Raw genomic sequence first — 25,665 nt, 5'->3', positions numbered from 1 at the left:
AAAAATACAAACCAAGTCTAGCTCACAATATAGCTTGAGATGATAAATTTACGATAAAGTGTACTCCTTATTACATCTACTTATATTGGGTTCCAATTATAGTTAGCAATTCCATTACACCTAGCCAACACGTTTTCTTTTGAAAGTTTTTACACCGTTTTGTTTATTGACGATTTCTCGTCGTCAAATTCCAGTCCGCGTATTATTTACATATTACACCCAACAGCGCTGACAGTTACTGGAAGAAGGATGAGTTGAGTAAAGAAATTTAATGTTGGTACTTTTTTCATAATGTGAATTTTATTTCTTTTTTGATTTTATTATAAAATTTTTCAGTTGTAAAAAAGATGTAATTATTTTTTTATACTTTGATTAAACAAAATATCTATTACCAATAGAATCATATAAACCAAACTTTTTTAAATGACTTATTTATTAACTGTATGCTGCTTTTTTGAATATTAACCAACCATTTATTATCCTAATAAATAGATTTTAGTAAGTAAAATTAAATCAAGACCTTTAAATTACATGGTAATAACAAATTTATATCCTAAAATTGCTTTTAAAAGTTATAATTAGTGTTTTAGTCTAAATATAATAAAATTTTGTTTTGAATTCTTTTATTAAATTTTGAGTTCTTTTATTAAATTAAATCATAAATTAAACATTTAAAATTTTAATTAAAAAAAAATTATTTGTAGCTATTTATTATTGGGTAGTTATTAAAACATTTAACAACAACTTAAAACTAAACTAGTTACTTGATCCAAATATGTAAATTTATTATTTACTAAATACTAATTATTTTTATTTTTAGATTTAATTCAAAATCTTAAAATTAGAGCTTTGAGTGAATTTTATAATAATTCCATATATTTAATATACCATATTCCATTGCAATCAAATTGGCGATCTCATATTTGAGTTAATATTATTCATAGAAAAATACAATAAATGCAACATTCATCTTCAGTCATTGTATGAATGATGAAATAGTGTAGTAAGGAAATGATAATAGAATTCAAAAAGTAGACCAAAGGTAATTTATAAACTGTTCTATTTTGTGAAAGGTGTTTAGTATTGTTAGTTTTTAAGTTTCTCATAAATAATGGAATCAGACAGAATTTTATTATATATTGCAAGATGTTTGACGAAATTTCGTTAAACATATCTATCAAGCTAGCAATCCATAATGAAATTTTGAACTGTTAACTTGTTTACTTTAGTTAAATCTAATTTTTTTTTTTTTTAATGTTTTTAATGTTTTATTCTTTAAATAATTGTAAATATGTTCATAGTAAACAAGCGGGGTTAAAAATAGCAAGCTGAAAAAGACCTTTTTAAAGAAGCACCAAGTTTGTATTATAGAGTTTGCAAAAACTAATATATTTTCTCAAAAACATTTGTAACACCAGATTTTAAAAGAATAACTTTGAATTAAAAAATTTTATCAGGCTAGCTGTTTTTAAAGTTTTACCCCCTATACCACCCTCTTTTTATAAAATAATTCTCCATAAAACTGTGTTTGTTTAAATCAAATTTTGTTTTTTGTTTATATAATAATATTTTGGAAATATTAATCTCCTAATTATGTTCAAAGGTGGTAATTTTTTCAGCAAAGTTCTCACAGTTTTGGAATGCTTGTTTTAGCATACTTAGTCATTAAAATTTGCTTAAGATAGAAAGAAGCTGTAAAACTAGCTTAACTATGCAAAATCTATGAGCAAAGATACAGAGCAGAAAGAGCTGAACATACAGAGCTATTCTAGTAAAATAATTTGGGTGGAAGAATCCCTGTGGTGGTGCCTGCCATAAAAAAATAAATAAGTTAACAGAAACATTGCCTATAAAGACAATTTTTTTGTGAAAAAAAAACAATATTTGCCACAAAAAAGGTTCTTGATTTCTGAATTTGGGTGGCACCCATATGTTGCCCAAACATATTTAACACTGTCGAAAAGGGTCTACAATAACCTCTGGCATAGTCAAAAAGTTTTCCTAGTTTAAGTAAAAAGATTTTTATTAATAATAGCTTTTAGATATTGTTATCTTGTTGTCATCATCTTTGCAAAAACAACACATTTTTTTTGAGTTATATACATTAAGCCTAAATGCCTAAATGTTATATATATCAAGCCTAAATTATCAAAGCCTAAAAGCCTAAATGTTATATACATCAAGCCTAAATTATCATAAATATATATTAAAAGTTCATATACAAAAATTTCTTTTTAATAAAATTTTATTTGGTTTTAGTACAAAACAACGTATGACTTTATTTAAGGAAAAAAATAATAAAAACAGGGTGGTGTCAAATATGAAAATCTTTCAAAAATAAATTAAGGTTTGGTTATATAAAACAAAACTATACAAAAAATTGCTTGAAAATAATTAAGATAATTAAATTAAAAAAAATATTTGTCCTTAATGCCATAATTTTAGGAAAAAAACACAGGAAGGTTGGCAGGAAGCCCCCCTTCCTTTAAATATGAACATTTTAGTAAAATTTTCTTCTAAATAAAATTTTCTTTTCTTTAGTAGGCAAAAGTACTTAAATAACTGCTTAAAAACTTCAGTTAAATACAGAAATCTTTTTTTTTTTTTTTTTTTTTTTTACTGTTTTTACCTCCCTAAGGCTTCTGGGGCTACTGCAATCAAGGAGGAGGATGTTCTATTTGTTGTTACAACCCTATCTCAACCTTCTAACTTTGGATACACAAGCCTTGATGAAAAAGGCAGCTGCAAAGAGAAACAAGTTAAGGTCAGAAACATGGCATCATCATCAAAAACATGGCATGGGTTTATCTTAACATTTCTTGTTTACTCTATTTTATATATTTCTTTTATGCTCTACCACTTGGTCACTTGCTTTACACTCAGTTTGAAAAAATGTAAAAATTCATGCATGCATGTTGCTTTCATGCTTATTTGCGAAATAATTTGTATAAATATTCCTGTTATATTTCTATATTCCTCAGCAAAATATAATTAAAAACGAAAAAAAATCTTCGAACATTATATATCATATTTGTAATTTTATTTTTTAATGCTGAAGCAATGTTCAAATTTTGTTGTTTAAAATAAACCAAATATTTATTTTAAATAAAAAGTTTGATTGTTGCTTAACGTAAAGTTTTAAAACAAGATGATAAAAATCTTAATAATATTGTTATTAATGCTATAGTAACTAACTTTTAATGTAATTAATGTAATTTATAGTAACTAACTATATTGTATTAATGTATTTAATGGAATAATTGTAATGTAATAATTGTAAATAATGTATTTAATGTAATTTATAGTAACTAACTATTAATGCTATAGTAACTAACTGGACATTCATTTAAAAAGGTTTCATAGTCTCTCAGCGTTCAAAAATTATGACCCTAAAAAGTTTGAACCCTCTCAATTTGAGGGGTTATATTTCATAGAATTAATGGATAGTTAATTAAAACTTATTATTTTTGTAATTCATCTTTAAATTTTTTAAAAAAGTTTCAAAACAAAAACACCCCATTATAAGAGCAACTAAAATAAATCTTCTAACCCCCTCAAATTGAGGGGTTCACACTTTTAAGGCCATAATTTTTGAACTCTGAGATATTATTCTATGAAACTTTTTTTGATGAATTTAAGTCTAATTAAAAATGATAATTAAAAAATTTGTTGTTCCAATCATTGCAATTTTTCTAAATCATTCTTATTTGACATAAGTATAAAAATGTTTGCTCCATGACTGAAAGTTAGTTATCTCAAAGACCAAAAAAACGCTGGGTTTGTCCCTCGCTAGTTGCATATGTCTGCAGAAACATTTTATATCATTTTCTAATTAACTGGTTTAATTTATTTAAAATAAGCACATTTTGTTTAAGAAAACCATTTTTAAAGAAAACATTTTACAATCAAACATTTTAATCTATACTAGACTGTTTTACACTTATGATCTATACCAGACTGTTTTACACTAATGATCTATACAAGACTGTTTTATACTAATGATCTATACAAAACTGTTTTATACTAATGATCTATAAAAATTTTCAATAAGTTTAAAATTCTTAAATTTAAAAAGAGATTTGAAGAGACGCAAGGAAATGATTCAAGAATTAAAAAGATTTGAAAAGATTTGATGTTTGAAAGGAGTAACGGTTCAATTAATACCTTAATGAAAAAGACAAACAAGTTTTGAAAAAGAAAATATTTTAAATTTTAGTTATTTGAAAGTTTTTATAATAGAAATATCCAACTTTGAAACTTGTGATAAAATTTGCATCTACTTTATGGCTAGCTACCAGTCTTCTTGTATAGTAGATTTTTTTTTCGTTTTTAAATGTACCTAAAAACAAAACAAATGCAAGCAGTAAACAAAAAACAAAAACAAGCTTCTTTTCATGATGTTTACAATAATAATAGTTTAAATAATAAAACTAATAAATAAAACGAAGTTTTACTTCGTTTGTTATTTGGTTATGCTTAATATTTTTCTATTATCTATTAAATATGAAATTTAATATTTTTTTACAATTATTAATAAATGATTGTATGATTATACATTTATATGATATGTGTAATGATGTGATTAAAAATAATAACAATGGTAAAAAATAAAGATAAAGATGATAAAAAATAATAATGGTAATAAATAAAGATAAAGATAATAATAATTGTGTAAACTTTTTATCAATAATTTTTTTAAATAAATGAAAAACTGCAACAAAAAAACAATCAGCTTTTTTTTATATAAATAAGAAGTAAAAATTTTTATATAAATAAGAAGTAAAAATTTTTATATAAATAAGAAGTAAAAATTTTTATATAAATAAGAAGTAAAAAATTTTATATAAAGAAGTAAAAATTTTTGTTAATATATACAGAAAGGGAAAAATAAAATTTGTGTCACCATATAGTTTTGCGTAAACAACTGTCAAATAAAAATTACAGTAAATCAATTGTATTTGGTTTCTTTTTTTTTTTTTTTTTCTTAAAATAAAACTCTTTAAAAAGAAAAGATTTAACTCATGCCTAAAACAAGTTTTGAAAAAAATGCTTATTAGATTTAAATCATATATATCATTTGCTACCTATTAAATGATCAATCCATTAGAAAATCTTTATTTTTAAGAGTTTTTCCACAATGCCATTTCTTCAATACTTACGACTTTTATGAGTTTTTATATCTTGAGCATATTTTTCCTATTAAACAAATAATTTTCAATGTTTTTCTGCTTATCCTTCTTCCTTTTGTTCTATGTGTTTTGCCTCTACATAATGCCAATCTTTGAATAGAAATAAAGTTTATATATTTTTTGTTTTATTTCTGCTATTTATCATGTTATAAACTTTGTATCATTAACAAGTATATAAAGTGGAAAGTTGCTTGACCTTGACGCTGATTTATTTTGATGGTCTCAAACCAGATGTTTCTTAATTTTTATTTTATTTTAGATAATTAACTATTTGGTAAATATATAATTTATATCAGCACAAATAAGTCATAATATTAAATTTCTCATATCAAAGTACTTAAGTTTTAGATAAGTATAAAATAAAAAATAGACAAAGTAAAAATAAGTATTAAAAAGATAACCTGTTAAAAATACCTTTTTGCTCATGCCTAATTGTATTTTTATCTATACATAACATATCTGCATTCTTAAAAGTTAAGATAATAGATATGGGAAATTTTTTTTTTTGTAATTTCAAGTGCTCCTATGATTTTCAAGTGATAATTGTTTTTCTTATATAAAATATGTTAAACAAACCTTCACAAATTGTTTATGAGAATCAAATAGAGTTAAAAAATTTTTTGTAGATGCAAATTTTCATCTACAAAATTTTTTTTTATTTTCACCTGATTTAAATAAAATATAATATTAAATGGTTTTAAAGTTGGACACAGTAAACATAAAATGATATAACTGATATAATAATAATGGTGATTTTATATTATTTGCCATTTAGATTTAATTTTAACAAAACAAAGCAAATGGCCGACTTGGAATCTGTATTAAAAAAAAAGGTAATAAAATGTTTTTTACAAAAAATATGTTTCTTATTTTTCATCATTTTAAAAAAGTTTGTATTAAAACTTGTAAGCATCACAAACCATAACATCGATATTTATTTTTCTGTGATATACTTATTTTTAAAAGTATGTTAATATAAATATATTTTATATATTCTAAATCTTTTATATATAAATATTTTTGTAAGACAATATTTTTACTAAAATATAAAATATTTAATGAATTGGTAAAAAATTTTAAAAATTTTGATTTTAAAAATAAAATATATTTAATCATTACCTTGTTGTTTCTTCATCTATACCTAATTTTTGTTCCTTCATCATCATCTCCATCACTGCACCATCAAGATATATTGACAAAGTGATTTCAATTTTTTTATTTGTACTCAAAAGAATTTTTTAAACATTTTTTAGAGTAACCCTACATAACATTAAACCTGTAACAAATTTTTGTTACATTTTAGCCTATAATATATTTATTTAACATTTTAACCTGTACATTTCAAAGTAATAAAAATAGAATTAAATTTTAAGAAAAATTTATTTAACAGTTTTTTTCTAATTTAAAAATATTTTTTTTTATAAGTAGATTAAGTAGATGACGTTAAATTTGTAAGGAATGATTGGAATTCACAGTTATTCCACCCAGACGTCTAAATCATTAATGTATCCATAAAAGGTTGTGAGGAATAAGCTGTTTTAAAAGAATCAATTTACATTTAGTGAACTTTTTGATAATCTTTTATTTAAAATATAAAAAGGGTTTATGAAATAATTTAAAACATAACTAAAGATAGAATAGTTGCTTATAACAAACAATCAAAGTTTTGAAATGCTGAAGAGGATGAAGACAAATGCATGCCATCGATATAACTTTAAGAATAAAAATAGTTTAATAACAGCATGTTATATCCTGACTATGATTTAAATGAAGGTTTCTCCAAGATATTTTTGCAGACATAAACTTATCTTTTCATTTTTTTTTTGACTGACTTAAATAATATCACATGATGTTGAAAAAATAATTAAGATGGTTATTGAAACATATTTCTTTTTTTAATTTAGTCATTAATTTTATCACATTAAAATTAAATTTGTTTTTTCAAATCTTTCATTATATATATATATATATATATATATATATATATATATATATATATATATATATATATATATATATATATATATATATATATATATATATATATGTCTGTGTGTTTGTGCATATATTGGTGTGTAACTTTAATTTCTTATTCTACACTGTTATATTTTAAATATTTAGAGATTATAGTTTTTAAAAGAATTTATACTTAAAGGTTTAGAATTTTTTTGTCTTTTCAAAACTCTAAAAAACACCTCTATAAGGTAAAGTGATGACAGATAAACAAAGAAGATAAAGCTTTATTTGTTTTACTATTGAGCCCATGTCATGCATTTGGGCTGTATTTATTTAATTGTAGTTGGTTTAAAGTTTATTTGTTTAAGATGATAAAAGATTATAGTAATGGGAATATTATATCTTTTAGTTGTGAAGAGTTTATTTAGTTTGCAATGTTTATTTAAAATGTCATTGTTTTTCTGACTTTTGCATGTTTTATAACTTTTTTTTTTCCTGTGGAAGGAAGCAATTTATTTTCCAGACATTATTGTAGTTATATAATTGTGAAAAAATATGTTTTTATTGAAAATTCTGAAAACATTAGGCAGGTAAATAAGTAGCATTTTGGGGATGTTTTTATTATTATTTGCTTTTTTTTTATTTAACAGTAACTAAACACAAATGAAACTAAATTTTCTTTTTTCTATTCTATAGAAAAGTTTCAATATATTCTTGCACTTTTACCAGTGTTAATTGTAAACAATATTAAAATAAAGCATTCTTTCACAAACAAATTACTTGGTATTTGAATAGGTGAAATCCTGGAGATATTACATTAAATATATATAATCTCATAAAAGACTGTTATTATATATAACTTTTCAAATAACACCTCACTAAGCTTTGTTTCTTATTCATAAATACTTGTGTTATAGTAATATTGTTTGGAAATACAAACATGGAATATGTTTAAATGTCTCTACAAACATCAAGCACAAACTATTTGTTTCGTTTTTGTTTGTTTTAATCAAGTCCAACTTTTAGGCATGAAGGCATTTGTTATTTATCTAAATATTTTCAAAATTATGCTTTTTATGTTTTAACATCAGTCAGAAAAAAGTCCAAAGGTTTTTGAAAATCTTTTTAGATAAAACATCAAACCATTAAACTACTTAATAGGAAGGTTTGGTATTTGATTTTTCTAATCATTTAATTTTTTAACCCAAGGTTACTAATAAGATTTTTTTCCTTCAAGATTTCCCGTTTTGTAATTAATATCATTTCTAAAGTACAATTTTTATTTAGTGTTTTTAATTAGTTTTTAATTTATCCTTATTAAGAAATCACTTGTTAAATCGTTATTAATTACTTGACAAAAATAAATAGTAATCTTTATTTATTGACAGTATTTTGGTCACATCTAATTTAGTAGATTATTCATTTTTATTTTTTTTTTTTGTTTATATTTTTTATTTAATAAAATTTGTTTAAATAAAATAAACATTAATTTATATATATATATATATATATATATATATATATATATATATATATATATATATATATATATATATATATATATATATATATATATATATATACATATATATATATACTTCTTGATTAGCATAATAAATTTATAAGCATTTATATAAAAGTTTGGACTTTAAATAAACAGATAAGTTACCATGGTGATGTTAGATCAGGATTATTTATCAAAAAAGGTAAAATATTTGTTGTAATAAAATTTTTTTGTAATAAAAAGGTTTTATGAGATTTAGAATTATTTAGTTATTTTATGAATGCATTACAGTTATGCATATTCTTACTGTGCCAAAAACATTGCTAAAGAAAATAATACACAAAAATACAAAGTAGGATACTTATGTTATACACAAAACAAATACAAAAGTTGAATGCAAAATTTTTTTTTTACAAATATAAAAATTATATATCAAAATTTTAAATTTAATTTTTTTTATTTTTTTCAATTAATAAATTTTTTTCAATTTTTAATAATTTAAAAAGTAATTAATTTTTATTTTATATTTGTCACACTGATTTAGGGCTGGTGACACTTGGAGGGCCAGGGGAGCACTACCCTCTTACTCTCCCGCTTTTTTTTCTAAAGAACCATTTTTTTTTTTATTTTAGAAATTTTTAATTTTAGAAAGGGCTTTTTAAAGAAATGGGCTATTGTGCCTCTCCACTTCGAAATCCATGTTGTCAGCCCTGTTATTATTGACAGTAAAGATAATTTTATCTTACATTGTAAAGCTTGTGATTCTTTATGGATGCTTAAGATCTGTGGTGCTTGCAGCATCCATGTGTTTTTTTAACATACAAATAATTATAGTATAAATATCACATAAATGCTTAAATTTTTTTTACATTATATGCAAAAAAAAGTATTAATAATAAATAATGCTATTGATACTTTACTTTTATGTGATACAATAAATATTATATGCAGGGATTATTCTAGGAAAAAATTTTTGACTGCGGAACCTACCTTGCCCCCTCGTCCCGTAGAAATTTAGCGGAAATATTTCAGAATATAGGTGATTTTTTGCGAAAAAAACAACCATATTTGCCCTAAAAAACATAAAAAAGAATAAAAAAAGGAGAGAAAAAGGTCTAGATTAGCCCCTGATATATAATATAATATCAAAAAATACATAATATAATATCAATTGTATTGCATAAATGTTTTAAATATTATTTACTAATGTTAAATACTATATGTTATATAGTATAATATTTGAAATTCAGTTTATGTTCATCATAATCATTTCATTATCATAATCATTGTCATTATTGTGCAATAATTTTTTTCCACAATTTGTAAAACAATTAATTTACAAATTAAATAAAAATAGTTTATAAACTTTGGATTAATTTTTACTTTAAGTTGGAAAACACAGATGATCTCGAAGAACGGAGAGAAATTCGTAAACAAATAAGAGAGTTGAGAAATAAAAAGTTTGATGAAGAAATTAAAAAGATATCATCAGGTGAATCTACTACTTTGTCTATGACAAATGGCTCTTCAAAACGAGCAGCAACTCAGATAACATCAGGTGATGATGATGGAGATCCCTATGGTCTTTTAAAATATACGACAGAAGAAGAGCTTCAAACATTGGTATTGTAAATATTTTAATATTGATTTATACTTTGAAAAATATTGTTTTTCTACTCAATTTAATTTATTTTTTTAGTTGAATGCAACAGAGTTTACAGAAACAGACAAAAGAAGGAAAATTCGAACTCGTATGAGAGAAGTTAGAGAAGCTAAATATGGTATTTATGTCTTATATAGAATAATTATTTCTTATTGTTCTATTTAGACTGCATTACTTTAACTAAAATCAGGCTACATTACTTTATCAGACTGCATTACTTTAGTTAAAAGTTTAATTTTGTATAAAACGTCAATGATTATGTTATTCCGAAAATAAACCATCTGTAGGGGCTTTAGTAAATAAATCTTCCAAGAGCTTTTTTACTTATTCTTGAGTTGGATATTTATTCTTAAGTTGGCTTGAATTATTCTTGCGGATTGAAGCCATATAATACATTTATGATATTACATTTTGCTGACTTTTTGAATGGTTGGTTATCCATACACTTTTTTTAGACAAAGAAGAAAAAAAAAATACTGAAAAAAATGAAATAGTTTTAGGCTGTCCTACATATAAAGTTTTTCCAAACTCTTAGTTGGTGTAGGTACTAAATTTTCTGAAGACATTTCAGTATAACATATATCACTATATTAATCAAGCAAGTTTTTTATCCAAAAAATAAAAAAGATTAATGAAAACAGTCTAATATTTTTTTGCCCTAATAAATGTCTTTTATCATTAGATTGTATCTGCTCTAAGCCAAACCTGGTATATATACGGAAGCTCTCACACATAGCTAATACTGTATGATATTAGTGGTGTTCCATGCACAGCTAAGTGTGCAAATGTGTGTATATATATAAATATAAATATATATACATATATATATATATATATATATATATATATATATATATATATATATATATATATATATCTTAGACTGCGGTCTTGGGTACACACTTCTTGAATTCAGGCTGGCATTAAATCTTTTATTTCCTTTTGATGATTCCAAGTCAAGCCTCACTCTTCTCCATGGTTTACCTCACATTGTGCTGCTGCAATTTCCAATCGAAACCATCACTTCCATATCTATCAGCAAAACAATTCTCCAGAAAACAGATGTCTGTTTACTATTGCTAGAAACCATTGTAAAAAAGTTTTGTCTAACACCAAAGCCTGCTATTCTCAGGTCATGAAATCTCATATTTCATCTCCAAAATTAGGCTCTGGTGACTTCTGGAGAATCTTTAACAGTATCAATATTTAGGGCAAATCTGTTATTCCACATCGTTGTTTAGATTTTGTTTCCTCATCTAAAGATAAAGCTAAATTGTTTGCAAAGAACTTTTCATCAATATCATTTCTTGATTCCACTAGTTATGTTCTATCTGATATTGCCGTCAAACAGGTTGATCCATTGCTTGGCAATTGTATTACTCCAGCTTCTTTATCTAAAGTGATTTCCTGCTTACACTCTTCTACAGCTTGTGGCCCGGACAACATACCTGTTGTAGTCTTGCAGAAGTGTTCTGCAGAGCTATCATCTATACTTTCAAAATTATTTAACAAGTGCTTATTGGAGTCTTGTGTTCTGGCATGCTGGAAAGTGGCATCTGTTATCCCTATTTTCAAAAATTCTTGAAATCGATCTGACTTTTCTAACTACCGTCCCATTGGTCTTCTTCCTATCATAAGCAAGGTTTTTGAATCTTTAATTAACAAACACCTAATCTCTTATCTTGAATCTAATAACTTACTTTCTGACCATCAATATGGATTTCGATCTTCTCGTTCTACAGATGATTTGCTAACAGTAATAACGATAGGTTTTATCGTACATTAGATAGAGGTGGAAAGGTTAAGGCTATCGCTCTTGACATTTCTAAAGCTTTTGATGAAATTTGGCATGCCAGTCCTTTATATAAGTTTTCTTCTTGGACAGCACTCTTCTTCTTATTATGTAACTTCAGGGGTTCCTCATGGTTCTATCCTTGGCCCTATACTCTTTAATTTACATTAACGATCTTCCAGATATTCTCTCACCTAAGGTGGCTTTATTTGCTGATGATACTACCATTTATTCTTGTCTTGATAAGAAGCCAACACTCTCTGATTGCTTGGTGGGGGCATTTGAGCTTGAAAATCTCACTTCTGCTACAGCATGGGGCTCACAGTGGCTAGTGAACTTTAATTCAGATAAAACCCAATTTTTTTTCAGCCAATTGTTACAGCAATAATTTAGATCTTCCTATATTTATGATTGGCGATATACTTGACAAGTCACTACTCTTCATCTTCTAGGATTAACTCTAACTTCCGATCTTTCTTGGAAACCATATATCAAATCCATTACAAAGTTAGCATCTGCTCAGGTTGCATCTCTTTATCATGCTCGCGACTTTCTTACTCTGAATTCTATTCTTTATTTCTATAAATCTCAAATCCGTCCTTGTATGGAATATTGTTGCCATGTCTGGGGTGGACCTTGGGGCGCTGCTTTAAAGAGCTTGTGTCTCTTGTGCTATTTACTAAAATTCATTCTCGTGTTACTCGTCATTCAATCAAGTCTCATCCTTTTTTTGTGACTATTCCTAAGTGCTCCAAAAACTCTTATTCATTTAGTTTTTTTCCTCAAACATCAGTTCTTTGGAATTCGCTTCCTTCATCTTGCTTTCCTGATTCATATAATTTGCAATTTTTTTGTTGTCTTTCAATTGTTAAACTTAAAGTTGTCTGTCAATTGTTATCTTGCTCTATAAACCTCGTTTTTTGTATCATAGTGAAAGAGCTAATATCTATGTATATAAGAAATTTTGCCGTGAAAATATTTTTTGTGTTTTTAATTTTCTTTTTTTTTTTTTAGATTCACCTATAGTAATTAAGTCTAATGAGAGGAGTTCAAAACCTAATCAAGAATCTATTAAAGAGAGTCTAAACCCTAAAGAAACTGATAGTTATATAAAACAACAAAAAAGTCAAACAGTTGAGAGAGAACCCATTCCACCTTCTGTAATAAAAAATAATTTACCATCTAAAACCGAGCCAGTTTATGTACGTGATCCCAGTCCTACGCCAGAAGTACAATTGAATAAAAAAGAACAAAGCATTAAACGAGAGCCGAGTTTAGAAAGAGAACCTACTCCTGAACCAGAGTGTGAACTAAACCATGAACCAGAACATGAACTTAACCTTGAACCAGAGTTTCAAGAGGAATCAAACACTGAAACAGCAGAGGAATCATATAATGATATAAAATGTAATTATAATATTGAAAAAGACATTGATTCAGATGAAGCTATAATTTATAATAAAGATACAGCAGATTCAGATGAGGGAATTCATGATACTAAAGATGTGTCAGAGTCAGACGAAACAATGCATTGTAGTAATGATGTACCAGAGTCAAATGAAACATTAAATGATGCTAAAAATGAGAATGAAGACGAAGAACAAGAAAATAGAGAAGAGCAAGAAGATAATGTTAATAGTGATGAAGATGCTTCAGGTTCTGAATGTTTTTCTGAAGATGGTGTTCAAAAAAACAAATACTCTACTAGTTCAACAGGCTCATATGATGGAAAAAAACATGTTGCATCAATCATTGAGGATGTAATGGCAGTTCCAGAACCTGGAGTTAAAAGTGGGAAAGATTTTAAAAAAAAACTTAAAAAAGGAGCTGTAAAATCTTCAATAAACTTAGAAAAAAGTTCTGTAAGCTCTGGAGAGCAAGTTGATTTTCGTCCTTCTCTTAAAAAAAAATCTAGTGCACCTGTTGTTAATCTAGAACGTAAGCTGCAAGGCGGAGAACAAGTTGATTTTCGTACTGCTTTGCAAAGAAAAGTTGAATTACCTGCACCTGAGAAAAAAGAACTTGCAGGTGGAGAGCAAGTTGATTTTAGGACAGCATTGAAGCAAAAAGTTCCAAAACCTGTTTTTGATAAAACTCCAATTTCACCACAGCAAGTTGATTTTAGAACAGCTCTTTCCAACAAGGTTCAACCAAAAAGTTCAACTGATAAGCCACAAGGGGGTGAACAAAAAGATTTTAGAGTTGTCTTAAAAGCAGAGCCTAATCCTGTTCAACTTACAAATAAAGTTAAACCAGTAGTAACTAAAGGGGAGCAAAAAGATTTTAGAACTGTATTAAAAAAAAATGATTCTTCTCCAGCTACAGCTAAAAAGGAATATCAAACTGTTGATGATGATCAAAACATTGATGGAAAACTCAATGAGAACTGTGAATTTATAAATGATGAGCCAAAAGCTGTAGAAATTAATGAAGATCAATGTGAACAAGAGATAGAGTTAGAAGATACAGAATTAGTTAAGTCTTCACAGGTTGTTGCTAGCCAACAAGATGTACAAACTAAACCAGTAAGCAAACCCCCTCCACCTGCCCCAAAGAAAAAAAGTTTTAAAGGCAAATCAGAAGAACCTGCTCCATCTAACAAAGATAATAACGTAAGCAATCCTAACTTGCCTTCTGCAAAGGAAGAAGAGGTTGAAGATGTTGATGGAAAAGCTAGGAATCGTCGCACTGCGAAAGAGGTTAAATTACCACCACCTAAACCTACAGATAAACCAAGAAGAGTAATACGACATGAAGAATCAGAACCTGTTTCTGTAGAAGCCAAGAATGATGTTGAAAAAGCTAAAGTAGATGTAAAAATTCCTGATAATGATAGCCGTAATGTAGAAGTAAACAGTGAGAAACCAGATGATCAGTCTTCACAGCAAGTTCCAACAGATAATTCAAAGGAGCAGCAGGTAGATAATTCTTCACAGCAAATTCCAACAGATAATTCAAAGGAGAAGCAGGTAGATAAGTCTTCACAGCAAATTCCAACAGTGGATAATTCAAAGGATTTGTCACTAAGGTAAAAAAAACTTCTTTTAGATCTTTTATAATTATTATTTTACAACTTATTGTTTATTTCGTATTCTTATTTAACTCCAGTGTTTACTGTTTATCCTGTGTGTACTGTTTATCCAGTGTTTACTGTTTATTTATTTACTGTTTATCCAATGTTAACTATTTATTCATTCTTAACAGTAATAATAGTGTTATCTGCTTGTCCAGTTTTTGTTTTTTATTCTGCATTTTCTCTGAATTTAGTTTTTACTACTTATACACGCCTCCTCATTTAGTAATTATTGTTCATCCATTATTAACTGATCAGTCTTAATTGCACATTCAGTCTTTACTACACTGTTTATCCAGTCTTTAATGTTCAATTAACATGATTGTTTTGAATCGTAGACCTCAGCATAAAGTTGTAATAAAGCTTAATCAAGTTTTGAATATTTATTTAAAATAAATATAAATTTTTTGTATTTATTGTTGAATGACAGATTTTAGTAAAATTGATTGGATGGCATAGATTTAAATGTAATTGATTGGATGGCATAGATTAGACAACAGTAATTATATGGCATTGATATTGGAAGATTATTTGTTTAATAAGCTTCTTTCTTTTTTTCTAAAGTTTTTATTAAAGTATTAGTTTTTTAGAACTTTTTAGTTAAAATTATTTTATTTTATAATCTGGATTAAACATGGAATGCCAAAATTCATCTTATCTGCATAGTTACTGTGCTTTTAAATTCATCTTATCTGCATGGTTATTGTGCTTTTAAGGCTTGGTCTTTATTATGTCAGCTTTATTATCAACATTGTGTTTACAATTATATTCTTTCTGACTTGAATCATTGTTTTACTTTTTTGATAATTTTTTAAATATGCACAGCTCTAATGTGGCACAAAAAAAACCATCTTCACAGTCTAAAGCAATGGGCAGGATAAAGTTTGGTTCAGATGATGAACAAGAAAAACCAAAAGAAGTTGAAGTAAAATCTACTGATAATGCTGAAACAGTAAAGTTTAATGGCAATGTTAAAGATGATGATGGTATAAAACCTGGTAGACGATGTAAGTTTATTGTTTTTGTTTTGTTTTTCATTAGTTATATATATTTTTTTATAAATTTTTTTTTATTTTGGTTCTCCGTAATAATTTTATTACTCAGTAGTCATTTTTATTTCTCAGTGTTTAATTTTTTTTAATCAAATTTATCACAACTGTATTTATACAAAAGTTTTATTTACAATTGCATTTATATGAAGCTTTATTTACAATTATATTTATATATTAGCTTTATTTACAATTGCATATATATATAAACTTTATTTATAATTATATTTATATAAAAGCTTTATTTATAAATTAACAACTACCTTGTATGCAAGCCACAAGCTTTACATACAAGGTAGTTGGTATTTTAAATTTATAATATTTTAAATTTACAAAAGCACGCAAAGTTAAAGAAGATGAAACAATAGAAGTATCTGCTGATCTACTAGCTGAGATTAACAGACCAAAAGAAGAACCAAAAAAGTTTGTACCTCCTGCAGCAAAAACTCCACAGAGTACAAGGGTTTTGACAGGAAAAGCAGCTGAGAGAGAGGCTGAGCGCCAAAAAGAAAAAGAGCAAAGAGAAGCAGAGAGACTTAAAAGAGAAGCTGAAAGAGCTAAAGAAAGGGATGAAGCTGCTCGTAAACGAAAAGGTTTTGTTTTCCTACATTTGTTAAAATAGTGATTTTCATGTTTTGTGTTTTGTTTGTTTTTTAAGTTTATTTGATTTTTTTATCGTATAAAGTTTGTTTCTTTGTTAAGATTCAGTTTATTTTTAATAGAATAAATTCTGTTCATTCAAGTCTTTTCTTTTTAATAGAATCTGTTAAATATAGAATCTGTTAAATTATATCTTTTCTTTATAGAACAAAAGGATGCTTTTGAAAAGAAAATGGAAGAAAAAAAAAGAGAAAGAATGCTTGCTGAAAGAAAAAAAAATGCATCCGTGATAGCTGGTCGAAATGCTTTTAAGGACAAACTTGAAGCTAATGCTCCACCACAGTGAGATGTTTTTTAGACTTATTATTATTTTTTTGTTCACAACTTTTACTTATTTTATATTTATGTTAAAATTTTAAAAAGTTTTTAATTAAAATAATAATTTAAAATAAATTTAGGTTCTTTAAAATAAGCTTTAATTAAAAAAAAAATTTATTTAGAGACCCAAATGCTGCTAAAGTAACCTCTAATACAAATGTTACTAAGCTACTGGCATGGGCTCAAAAGCAAACAATGGGATACCAGGTATTTTTTAATGTTCTTGAAATTCTAAAAGAAAACCAAACAAAAAAAGGATTTTACAGAAAGTTTTGTTAAATAAAACTTATTTACTAAGTTTATTTTTTTCAGGGTGTTAATATTGAAAACTTCAGCGAAAGTTGGGCAGATGGTCTAGCATTCGCAGCTTTAATACATTCTTTCTGTCCAGAAGATATTCCTATTGAAGAGTTATCTAAAGATACAAAAAGAAGGAACTTTGAACTTGCATTCTCTATTGCAAAGTATGTTGTATTATTAAAGACTTATTAATAATAGTTAATCATTATTATGTATGACTTTGTATAATTGAAGACTTTTTAAAAAAATTTATGAAGTAAATAATTTCATCCAAATAAAATTTTTGATGAAATTATTTACTTCATTAATAATTTTTTCAAAAATTGAGGTATTTCAACATTCTGATTCTTTATTGAAATACAAATCTAACTATGTTAGTTTGAATAAAAAAATTTATTTATTTATTGACCATTACAAAATTATTGAGATTCAAAAAATACTTTTCCAATAATTAGTTGTTGTTGTTTTTTTGTTTATTTTTAAAACATGTAAAATGTGACTTCTTATAAAAAATGCTCTTTAATTCTATTCTTTGCAAAATTCTATTGCTTTCGAAATTATATTTTTCTTAAAGTTTAAATTTTTTTTTGATAGTTTAAATTTTTTTAATTAGTTAAAAATATACTTAGATAAAAATATACAAAAAAAAAAGTTTTAAAATTTAATTGTAAGATAGTAATAGTGACCGATTCCAATAACTAATTCCAATAACCAATTCCAATTACCAATCCAATATATACATAATATATAATTCAATAAATATACTTAACAAAAAAAAAAGTTATAAAATTTAATTGTAAGATACTAATAGTGACCAATAACCAATTCCAATAATCAATTCTACTTTTGGCTGATGCTGACTAATGTATAAAATTCTGAATATTTTGTTGTGTCTACCTGTAAATGAATAAAAAAATAATAAAAATAATAATATAAACATGGGAAACTGCCCTATTTTTACCCATAAACATCAGAAAGGTCTTTATTATTATAGGAAAAAAATTTCTTCAAAAGTTTGTCATGTTGGGTCTAAAAAGAACCAAAATCTAACAAAAATTTTAAAAATAGTAATCATACTTAATAAAAACATAGCTAAAAAAAATTGACTAAAAATAAATGTGGAAAAAGTTAATTTTTTTTGTATAATGTTAAAAAGCAACAGTTTATTACGCATTTGAATGTAAACTAATAATCTAAATATGAAATAACTTTTATATAAAATTTTTGAAGTTTTTATAAAATTTCGCTTTATTTGAGACCCAACATGACATACCTTAGAAAAAAAATCTTAAAATAATGTTAGGAACCGTCTGATGTTTAAAGGTAAAAATGGGGCACTTCCTGTAAAGCAAACACACACACACACACACACACACACACAAAAAAAAGAAGACTAATCGGACAGTGGTTGACAAGTCAGATCGCTCTCCAGAGTTTTTGAAAATAGGTATAACAAGTGCAGCTTTTCAGCAGGCTGAAAAACAAGACTCTGATAAGCAATTATTAGATAGTTTTGATAATATAGACAACAAACCCAGAGAACACTTCTGCAAGACTATAACAGATATGTTGTATATGCCTGTAGTCAAACGCCTTATATGACCACACATATAATATTTTGTTTTGACAACTTGGCTGCAGCTCTTTGCGAGTTTTTAAGTCAGCTTTTTTAGAAAATATGCTGAATAAACAAATGTAAATTTAAACTAAAATTAAAAATTAACTAACTATAGACTGGAAAGAGAAAAAAAACTAAACTAAAAAAATTTAAAAATTAAAGAGTGATAAAATGAATAAAATATAATCCAGAAAAAATAAAAGCATAAAATTTGTTTTCATTTAAAAGTCTACAAAGAGTTTAGAGAAAATTTTTAAAGTTGTTTAATCCAAGCTTAATTACCTTAAAAGTTAATTATTTAAAAATTTGAAAATTTGATATTTTTTAATGTCTATAAAGCAAATAAAACATTTTTTTAAAAATATCCATTGGCAGGATTTGAACTGTCATCCAATGCCAACATAACAGTTGCGCTTTATAAATGACACAATTTATCAACCTAAGCTATATCAGCTTGACGATATATACTGCAATGTTAGTTACCTATATTTAAAAAACTGCTATTTATCTATACTGAAAAATCAAAAGGAGTAAGAATAAATGAAAAGTTCAAATGTATATTTAGAATTTATAACAGAAAAAAAAAAATTTGATAATTTGATCAATTATCAAGTTTATCGCTTTATCTTTTTCTGAATCATGCCGAGGCTATTTTAAAATTTACTTTTTAAAACTGGGTTTTTGTATTGGTGATTTGAATTCAAATCGAACTTTGTCTACTGTGAGCATTTTTCAGTCTGTCATCTGTTATATTTTTCAGTTTCATCAAAATCTATGAATATACTTTCATACCTATAGACCATTCTGAATGGTCATTTATAAAAATCAAAGTTTCAGCATATTTTTGAAAACTTTTGAAGCATGATTGAGTATGCAAATAGTTTGAAACATGTCAAAAATCAGGTGAGAAAAGACATTAACTAAGACAGACAATGATTGTGGTTTTTTACTAATATTTGTATCAATTTTATAAATTTCCTTGATACTTTGCTTTACTTTGTTTTTAGGTTTATAATAGTCAGAGCAAGGCATATCAAATGACAAAAATGCTGATTCAATTTTTTCCTTCTCTAATGTTAACTCACCATCTAGCAAATCTTAAGGTGTCATTGTTGAATATAAGTACCAACAATCTTTATACTGAGATTATTAGAGCATCAACAACTATTAGGTTGTGCATACATTCTTGTACAGGGGAATTTGGTTTATGGCTGTAAAGTCAAGAAAAGAGCTTGATGACATCCTCAGATTATAGATACCATTTTGCATAAAAGTAAACAATAAATTCTGTTATAAGCTTAATTTTAGTTTTCAGTTTATCCTTTTCCTGAACAAACATAAATTGGTTAGATATAAGTTGAAGCTTTAGATAATAAATTGCTTTTCCTAAAAATCTTGCATGATGAATAGCACCAGTTTTCCTTACTCTATATTTAAAAAGAAATAAATTAGTGACAACTTATTCTGCAAGCTCACTTCTATCATCTCTTATAATACCTGGTTTACCAACATAAGCTCTACAAAATGCCAATTAGCTTCCTTTTTTAAAAGACTGCTTTTAACCTTATTTCAATCAAATTTTAACAGTTAAACTGAACTAAAATTTGGTTAAAGGTTTCTTAGGTTTGTCACTAGTCGCTAATTTTACAGTCACATGATGCCTACAGGCTATTTGAAGGAGATATTTATCCAGTTCTTTAGATATTCTGGAGACTGATTCTTTGTTTGTCCCAGTATTGGATGATATTGTGTATTGTGTTAAAACATAGATCTCTAGTTTTTGATACTCCTTAATTAAATTCATTACACCTCATAATTGATCTTAACCAGTAGATGGCACTTCTAGTGGTACTTCAAGTATGTATGTCTCTAATAATATTAACTAAAATATCTCTCTTTATTATTTACCCTTTCTTTAGCTCAAGCAAGGTCTTGCCATCAAAATCATAACTATGGATATGCATCAATGACTGCCTTAGCATCTTCTTTTGTAATGTTGACATATTTTAATTTTTTTTTTTTTTTTCATTTTTCTTTAAGCGTCAGACTGGCTGCTTTTAACATCTTTAAAATCAATACCTTATTTTTATAGAATTGCATTTGTTACTTTCTGTAAAACATTTGGCAATATATCGCAGGCAGTAAGCAAAACATTACCAGATTGTCTTTTAAAATTTTTGCTATTACTGTATCTGGGTTTTCCAAAACTTCTATATTACACCAATCACTTAGATCAAAATCAGATACAATTGAAGAATCCTTAGAATTTAGTCTACAAGTTCACTGTTGGGTACATCATCTCTCAAACTCTTAGGCTGTAAACAATTTTTCTTCCTGATGTTTTCTTCTGCCTAATTTACAGAGATCTCTCATATAGATCTCTCTATCTGTGAAAAGGTATGTTTATATATACACTAATATTTATTTAAATAAAATTTTTAAAAAACAGATTAATACAAATACATTTAATATTTTAGAAAACAACTAATAGATATAGAAATTGAACGAATTATTGAAGCTGCTGACCAAGAGAATCTCACAGAAGCATTGGAAAATGTTTCAAACGACAAAACTCAACTATTAGTAGATTATTGAAGAAATATAAGCACACTGATACAACTGAAAGGTCTGTCAGATCTGGGAGAAAGCCTAAAACATCAAAAAAGGAAGATTGCTATATTCTTAATGCCGTCAAAAAAGATCATAAAATTTTTTTTTTTTTTTTTTTTTTATAATTCACCTCCCCAAAGCCAAGAAGGCCTCTACAGATGAGGAGGCTACTTGTGGTTATAACCCTCTCTTAACTCTTTAACTCCGAAACACGAACCTTGACGAACAAGGCCGCTGTACGGAGCAACAAGTTGAGCGCTGTACTACCAGGGACATGGCAAGGAACTAGAATTGAACCTTACTAATATCTCAAAATAGACAATATCTTGTCGAATAAAAGCATCAGGGGAGTTTTTTGCTGGAAAACAAATAAAAAAACCTTTTGTTAGTGAAATCAATTGCAAAAAAAGATTAAAGTGGTGCATTGAGCACAAAGATTAGACATGTGAGCAATGGGCTAAAGTTATTTGGGGCGATGAGTCTCCTTTTTTTGTTGTTTCATAATAGTCAATCTCACTGCTGGAAATTAATTGGAGAAAAGTTCAACCCCCAAACATGCAAGACAACCATTAAACATGACAAAAAGATATTTGGGTTTGTTTTAGTGCACACAAAGTTGGAAAGCTTTACCAGGTGAAGGGTACCATGGACCAGCATTTGTACCACAAAATCTTAGTTTATCAACTTGGACCAAGTATAGAAGAACTTTTCCCTAATAATGACTACATCTTTCAACAAGATAACGATCCCAAATATACAGCATTGTTGAATAAAAGATATCTGGAATCGAAATTGATACCAGTTATGTCTTGGCCAGCACAGTCTTCTGATTTAAAGCCATTAGAAAATCTTTGGTCTATATTGAACAGAAAATTGCAAGATCGTTGGACGACAAATGAAGATGAACTGTTCAAAATTCCTCTTGCTGGTTGGAATGCTTTACCAAATGACTTATTAAAAAGACTTGTAGATAGTATGCCTTCTACATGCACAGAAGTCATAAGAAACAAAGGATGGCTAATTAAGTCCTAATACAGCTAAAACTTGAAAATTACTTTACAAATCCTAATTTCTTTTTATTACATGTAATGTAATTATTATATGTATATAATAATATTATATACATTTCTTTAAAAATTGTCCTGAATATATATATATATATATATATATATATATATATATATATATATATATATATATATATATATATATATATATATATTTATATATATTTATATATATATATATATATATATATATATATATATATAATATATATATATATAGATATATATAGATATTTAGCATCAACTCAAGAAATACTTAATGAATTAATTTTAAGTTTTTTTTATAATGAAATATACTGTATCATTTAAGGTTTTTAATCAGTTTGTACAGATTTTAGGGGGAGCTTAGAAAGTAATCAAATTTTTATGAGAGTATCATTGCCTGGATTTTTTTGAGAGTATCATCATGACCTGGTTTTCATCATGGCTGAATTTTTTTTAGAGTATAATCATGGCCATAATAAATGGTAATAGACATTTCTGAAGACATTCAGTGATGTACAAATCGGAAGTCAAAGAGTGACAAATAAAGCACTCTTATGGCCACAAAAGCAAATTGCTTGCCACACAAGGATCTTCCAAGCAAACTTTTCAGTCTGAATATACTTAAATTTGATGCTGACATAGACACCTTTTGAAAAGTAATAGTGTTGATGGTCAAGTTAATCTGAGAAATCCTTTTTACAATACATTTCATCATCCTAAATAATCCATAAATTTTCTTGTTTTGATGTTTGACAAGCTTCCTTGCATTGTATATTGCTTTTAGTTCTCCATCAATTCATCGCTTCAGGGTTTTTTTCTTAGTTTAAGCCTTTAAATACTTGCTTTTGAGTGCTTTTCTGACAAGGAAACAACTCAACTTTTTGACGAGATCTTTTTGGGATTTCCATGGATTTCTTGTAACTGACTGGATGATTGAAATCACTTTGTTTTTGTCAACAAAATCCGCTGCTTATTTTTCTTTCAATATTTTGAGTCTTTTTGTATTGCCTCAATATTTCTTTTACTGAAGATTATGTCTTCTACTGAAGTTTATGTCTTCTACTGAAGACTATGTCTTCTACTGAAGACTATGTCTTCTACTGAAGACTATGTCTTCTACTGAAGACTATGTCTTCTACTGAAGACTATGTCATTTACTGAAGATTCAGCGACTTTAGACAAGTTTGATTTTGAAGGAAAATTTCTAAAACCTTTTTCCAATTATTCAATTGTTTACTCATTTCGGACTGATAGTATTAGTAAAACACCAATACAATTAAATATATGTATATAGAACATCGTTTTTAAAAAATTTAGAAATAATTTCTTTGAGTTAATGCTAAGTATACCCGGCCGGAAAGTGCTTAGCCCAACCAATGAACTTATATTTTAAACTGGCTTATATTTTCCTGGTTAAATGAAAGTCATCAAGTTAAAAAATTTGGAAGAAACAAATTTTAAGCTAATTTTTTTTTGTTAAATTTTACTGAGATAAAGTAGGTAAAAAGTGAAATCGACTCGAACTTGAATATAAGTTTTCTATCCGTTTATACAATATAGGAATAAAGAAAAAATATAAAAAGTTAATGAAAGATCCAGAATACATAAGAACACGAATGTGTTACAGATCACACTGCTTGCTTTTACATTAAAAAAATGTCAGTTCGAAAGTAGCAAAAATACCAATAAAAAACAGTTAACTCCTTGTTGAACTTACTTTACATTGGTTCGTAATTTATTATTAGATTTCAAATTTTATCAAAATATAATTTAGTCCTCAAAAAATACAGAGAGTTTAGAACCGCCAATTTTAGAACGTTCAAAAGATATGGCTATAGAAAATTTAAAACCCCCTAAATTTCGGAACTTTTTAAAGTTTGAAAAAATTTGTCAAAAAGTCAAAAAAGATGCGGCTTTTAATTTATTTTTAACGGTTTTTATTTAAATCTACTGTAAAAAATACATGACCTGAAAATCTTTAAAATGATTTTTAATTTCAAATCTCTAAAAAGTGTTAAAAATTCAAATCGTCAATATAAACATATTAACATATTTTAAATCTGCATGGTATGAGATTTTTAAGAATCCTTTAAAAAAAATGGGTTTAAGCTTTACCAATAAACCGTAAAAACCGGAGGTTTTTTTGTGGTAAAAAAAACTATAAATCAAAAATGTTTTTATCAAAATAATTGTGTTGAGTTTTCTTACATTTTAGAGAGGAGGGTGTAATGGATTTGTTGGACGTTGAAGACATGGTTCGAATGCGTTCTCCCGATCCAAAATCTATTATCACATATCTTCACAGCGTTTATTCAGTTTTTTGTAGTTAATGGATGTAGCTATGGAAATATTAAAAAAATAAAAGATAAACATTTAAAGAAGAAAACAATAATTCGTTGCAGAAATATTGTTTAAAGGGTTGAATCATTCATCGAGAATTGTACATGTGTAGTTTGTTTTCGTTACATTTATTGTTTATAGTTAGAAAAATAGATTTAGTTTTTATTTGGAATTTCTAATTATTATTTTTGTCATTTTTTCACTTTTTATTTAAGTATTTTTATATCATTTTTAAAGTTATTTTTAAACTTTTTGAAGTTTTTGTATTAGTTTTCTGATTAATTTATTTGTCAATTTTACATGAAATAAACGATTGAGAAATATTAAAACAATCAGACATATTTATAGTAAAATGTCATTTCCACTTAAGTTACATTACCGCTTTTGTACTGCTTTGCTACGGCTGATGTGACGAGTTTTTTTTTTGTTTCTTGCGAAATTTCAATTTTTCTGCGACATTTTGACAGTCACGGCATAATGTTTTAGAGAAAACTATTGTAATTATTTTGTAGAGTTTTCCATAAATTTATGGGGTAAATTA

At 26.4% G+C, this 25,665-nt stretch overlaps 1 protein-coding gene across 7 annotated transcripts; it reads left to right on the top strand.

Annotated features, from left to right (window-relative positions):
* On the top strand, positions 1–25,665 carry LOC100208415 (titin homolog). Of its 7 annotated transcripts, none has more exons than XM_065808204.1 (11): positions 1–273; positions 5,965–6,022; positions 10,039–10,272; positions 10,349–10,430; positions 13,119–15,132; positions 16,003–16,184; positions 16,565–16,819; positions 17,033–17,168; positions 17,327–17,411; positions 17,517–17,668; positions 25,000–25,665. In XM_065808204.1, exons 2-11 carry the CDS (start codon positions 5,990–5,992, stop codon positions 25,112–25,114), a joined length of 3,288 nt encoding a protein of 1,095 aa, XP_065664276.1. In that variant the 5' UTR covers positions 1–273; positions 5,965–5,989; the 3' UTR covers positions 25,115–25,665. The 7 variants fall into 7 exon arrangements, with proteins under 7 accessions (XP_065664276.1, XP_065664279.1, XP_065664278.1 ...); XM_065808207.1 differs by having other exon boundaries at positions 169–293; XM_065808206.1 differs by having other exon boundaries at positions 174–253.

The sequence above is a fragment of the Hydra vulgaris genome, chromosome 10, assembly GCF_038396675.1.
Source record: "Hydra vulgaris chromosome 10, alternate assembly HydraT2T_AEP".
Taxonomy (NCBI): Eukaryota; Metazoa; Cnidaria; class Hydrozoa; order Anthoathecata; family Hydridae; genus Hydra; species Hydra vulgaris.
Note: the sequence above shows the minus strand (reverse complement) of the source record. Positions and strands in the feature narration are given on the sequence as shown.

Bases quoted from the DNA above. Each gene is read 5' to 3' on its own strand.
- LOC100208415 (XM_065808203.1), top strand. From the start codon at position 8,816: ATGGTGATGTTAGATCAGGATTATTTATCAAAAAAG. The intron at 10,273-10,348 runs GTATTGTAAATA...TTATTTTTTTAG, and splicing joins AAGAAGAGCTTCAAACATTG to TTGAATGCAACAGAGTTTAC. The intron at 10,431-13,118 runs GTATTTATGTCT...TTTTTTTTTTAG, and splicing joins AGTTAGAGAAGCTAAATATG to ATTCACCTATAGTAATTAAG.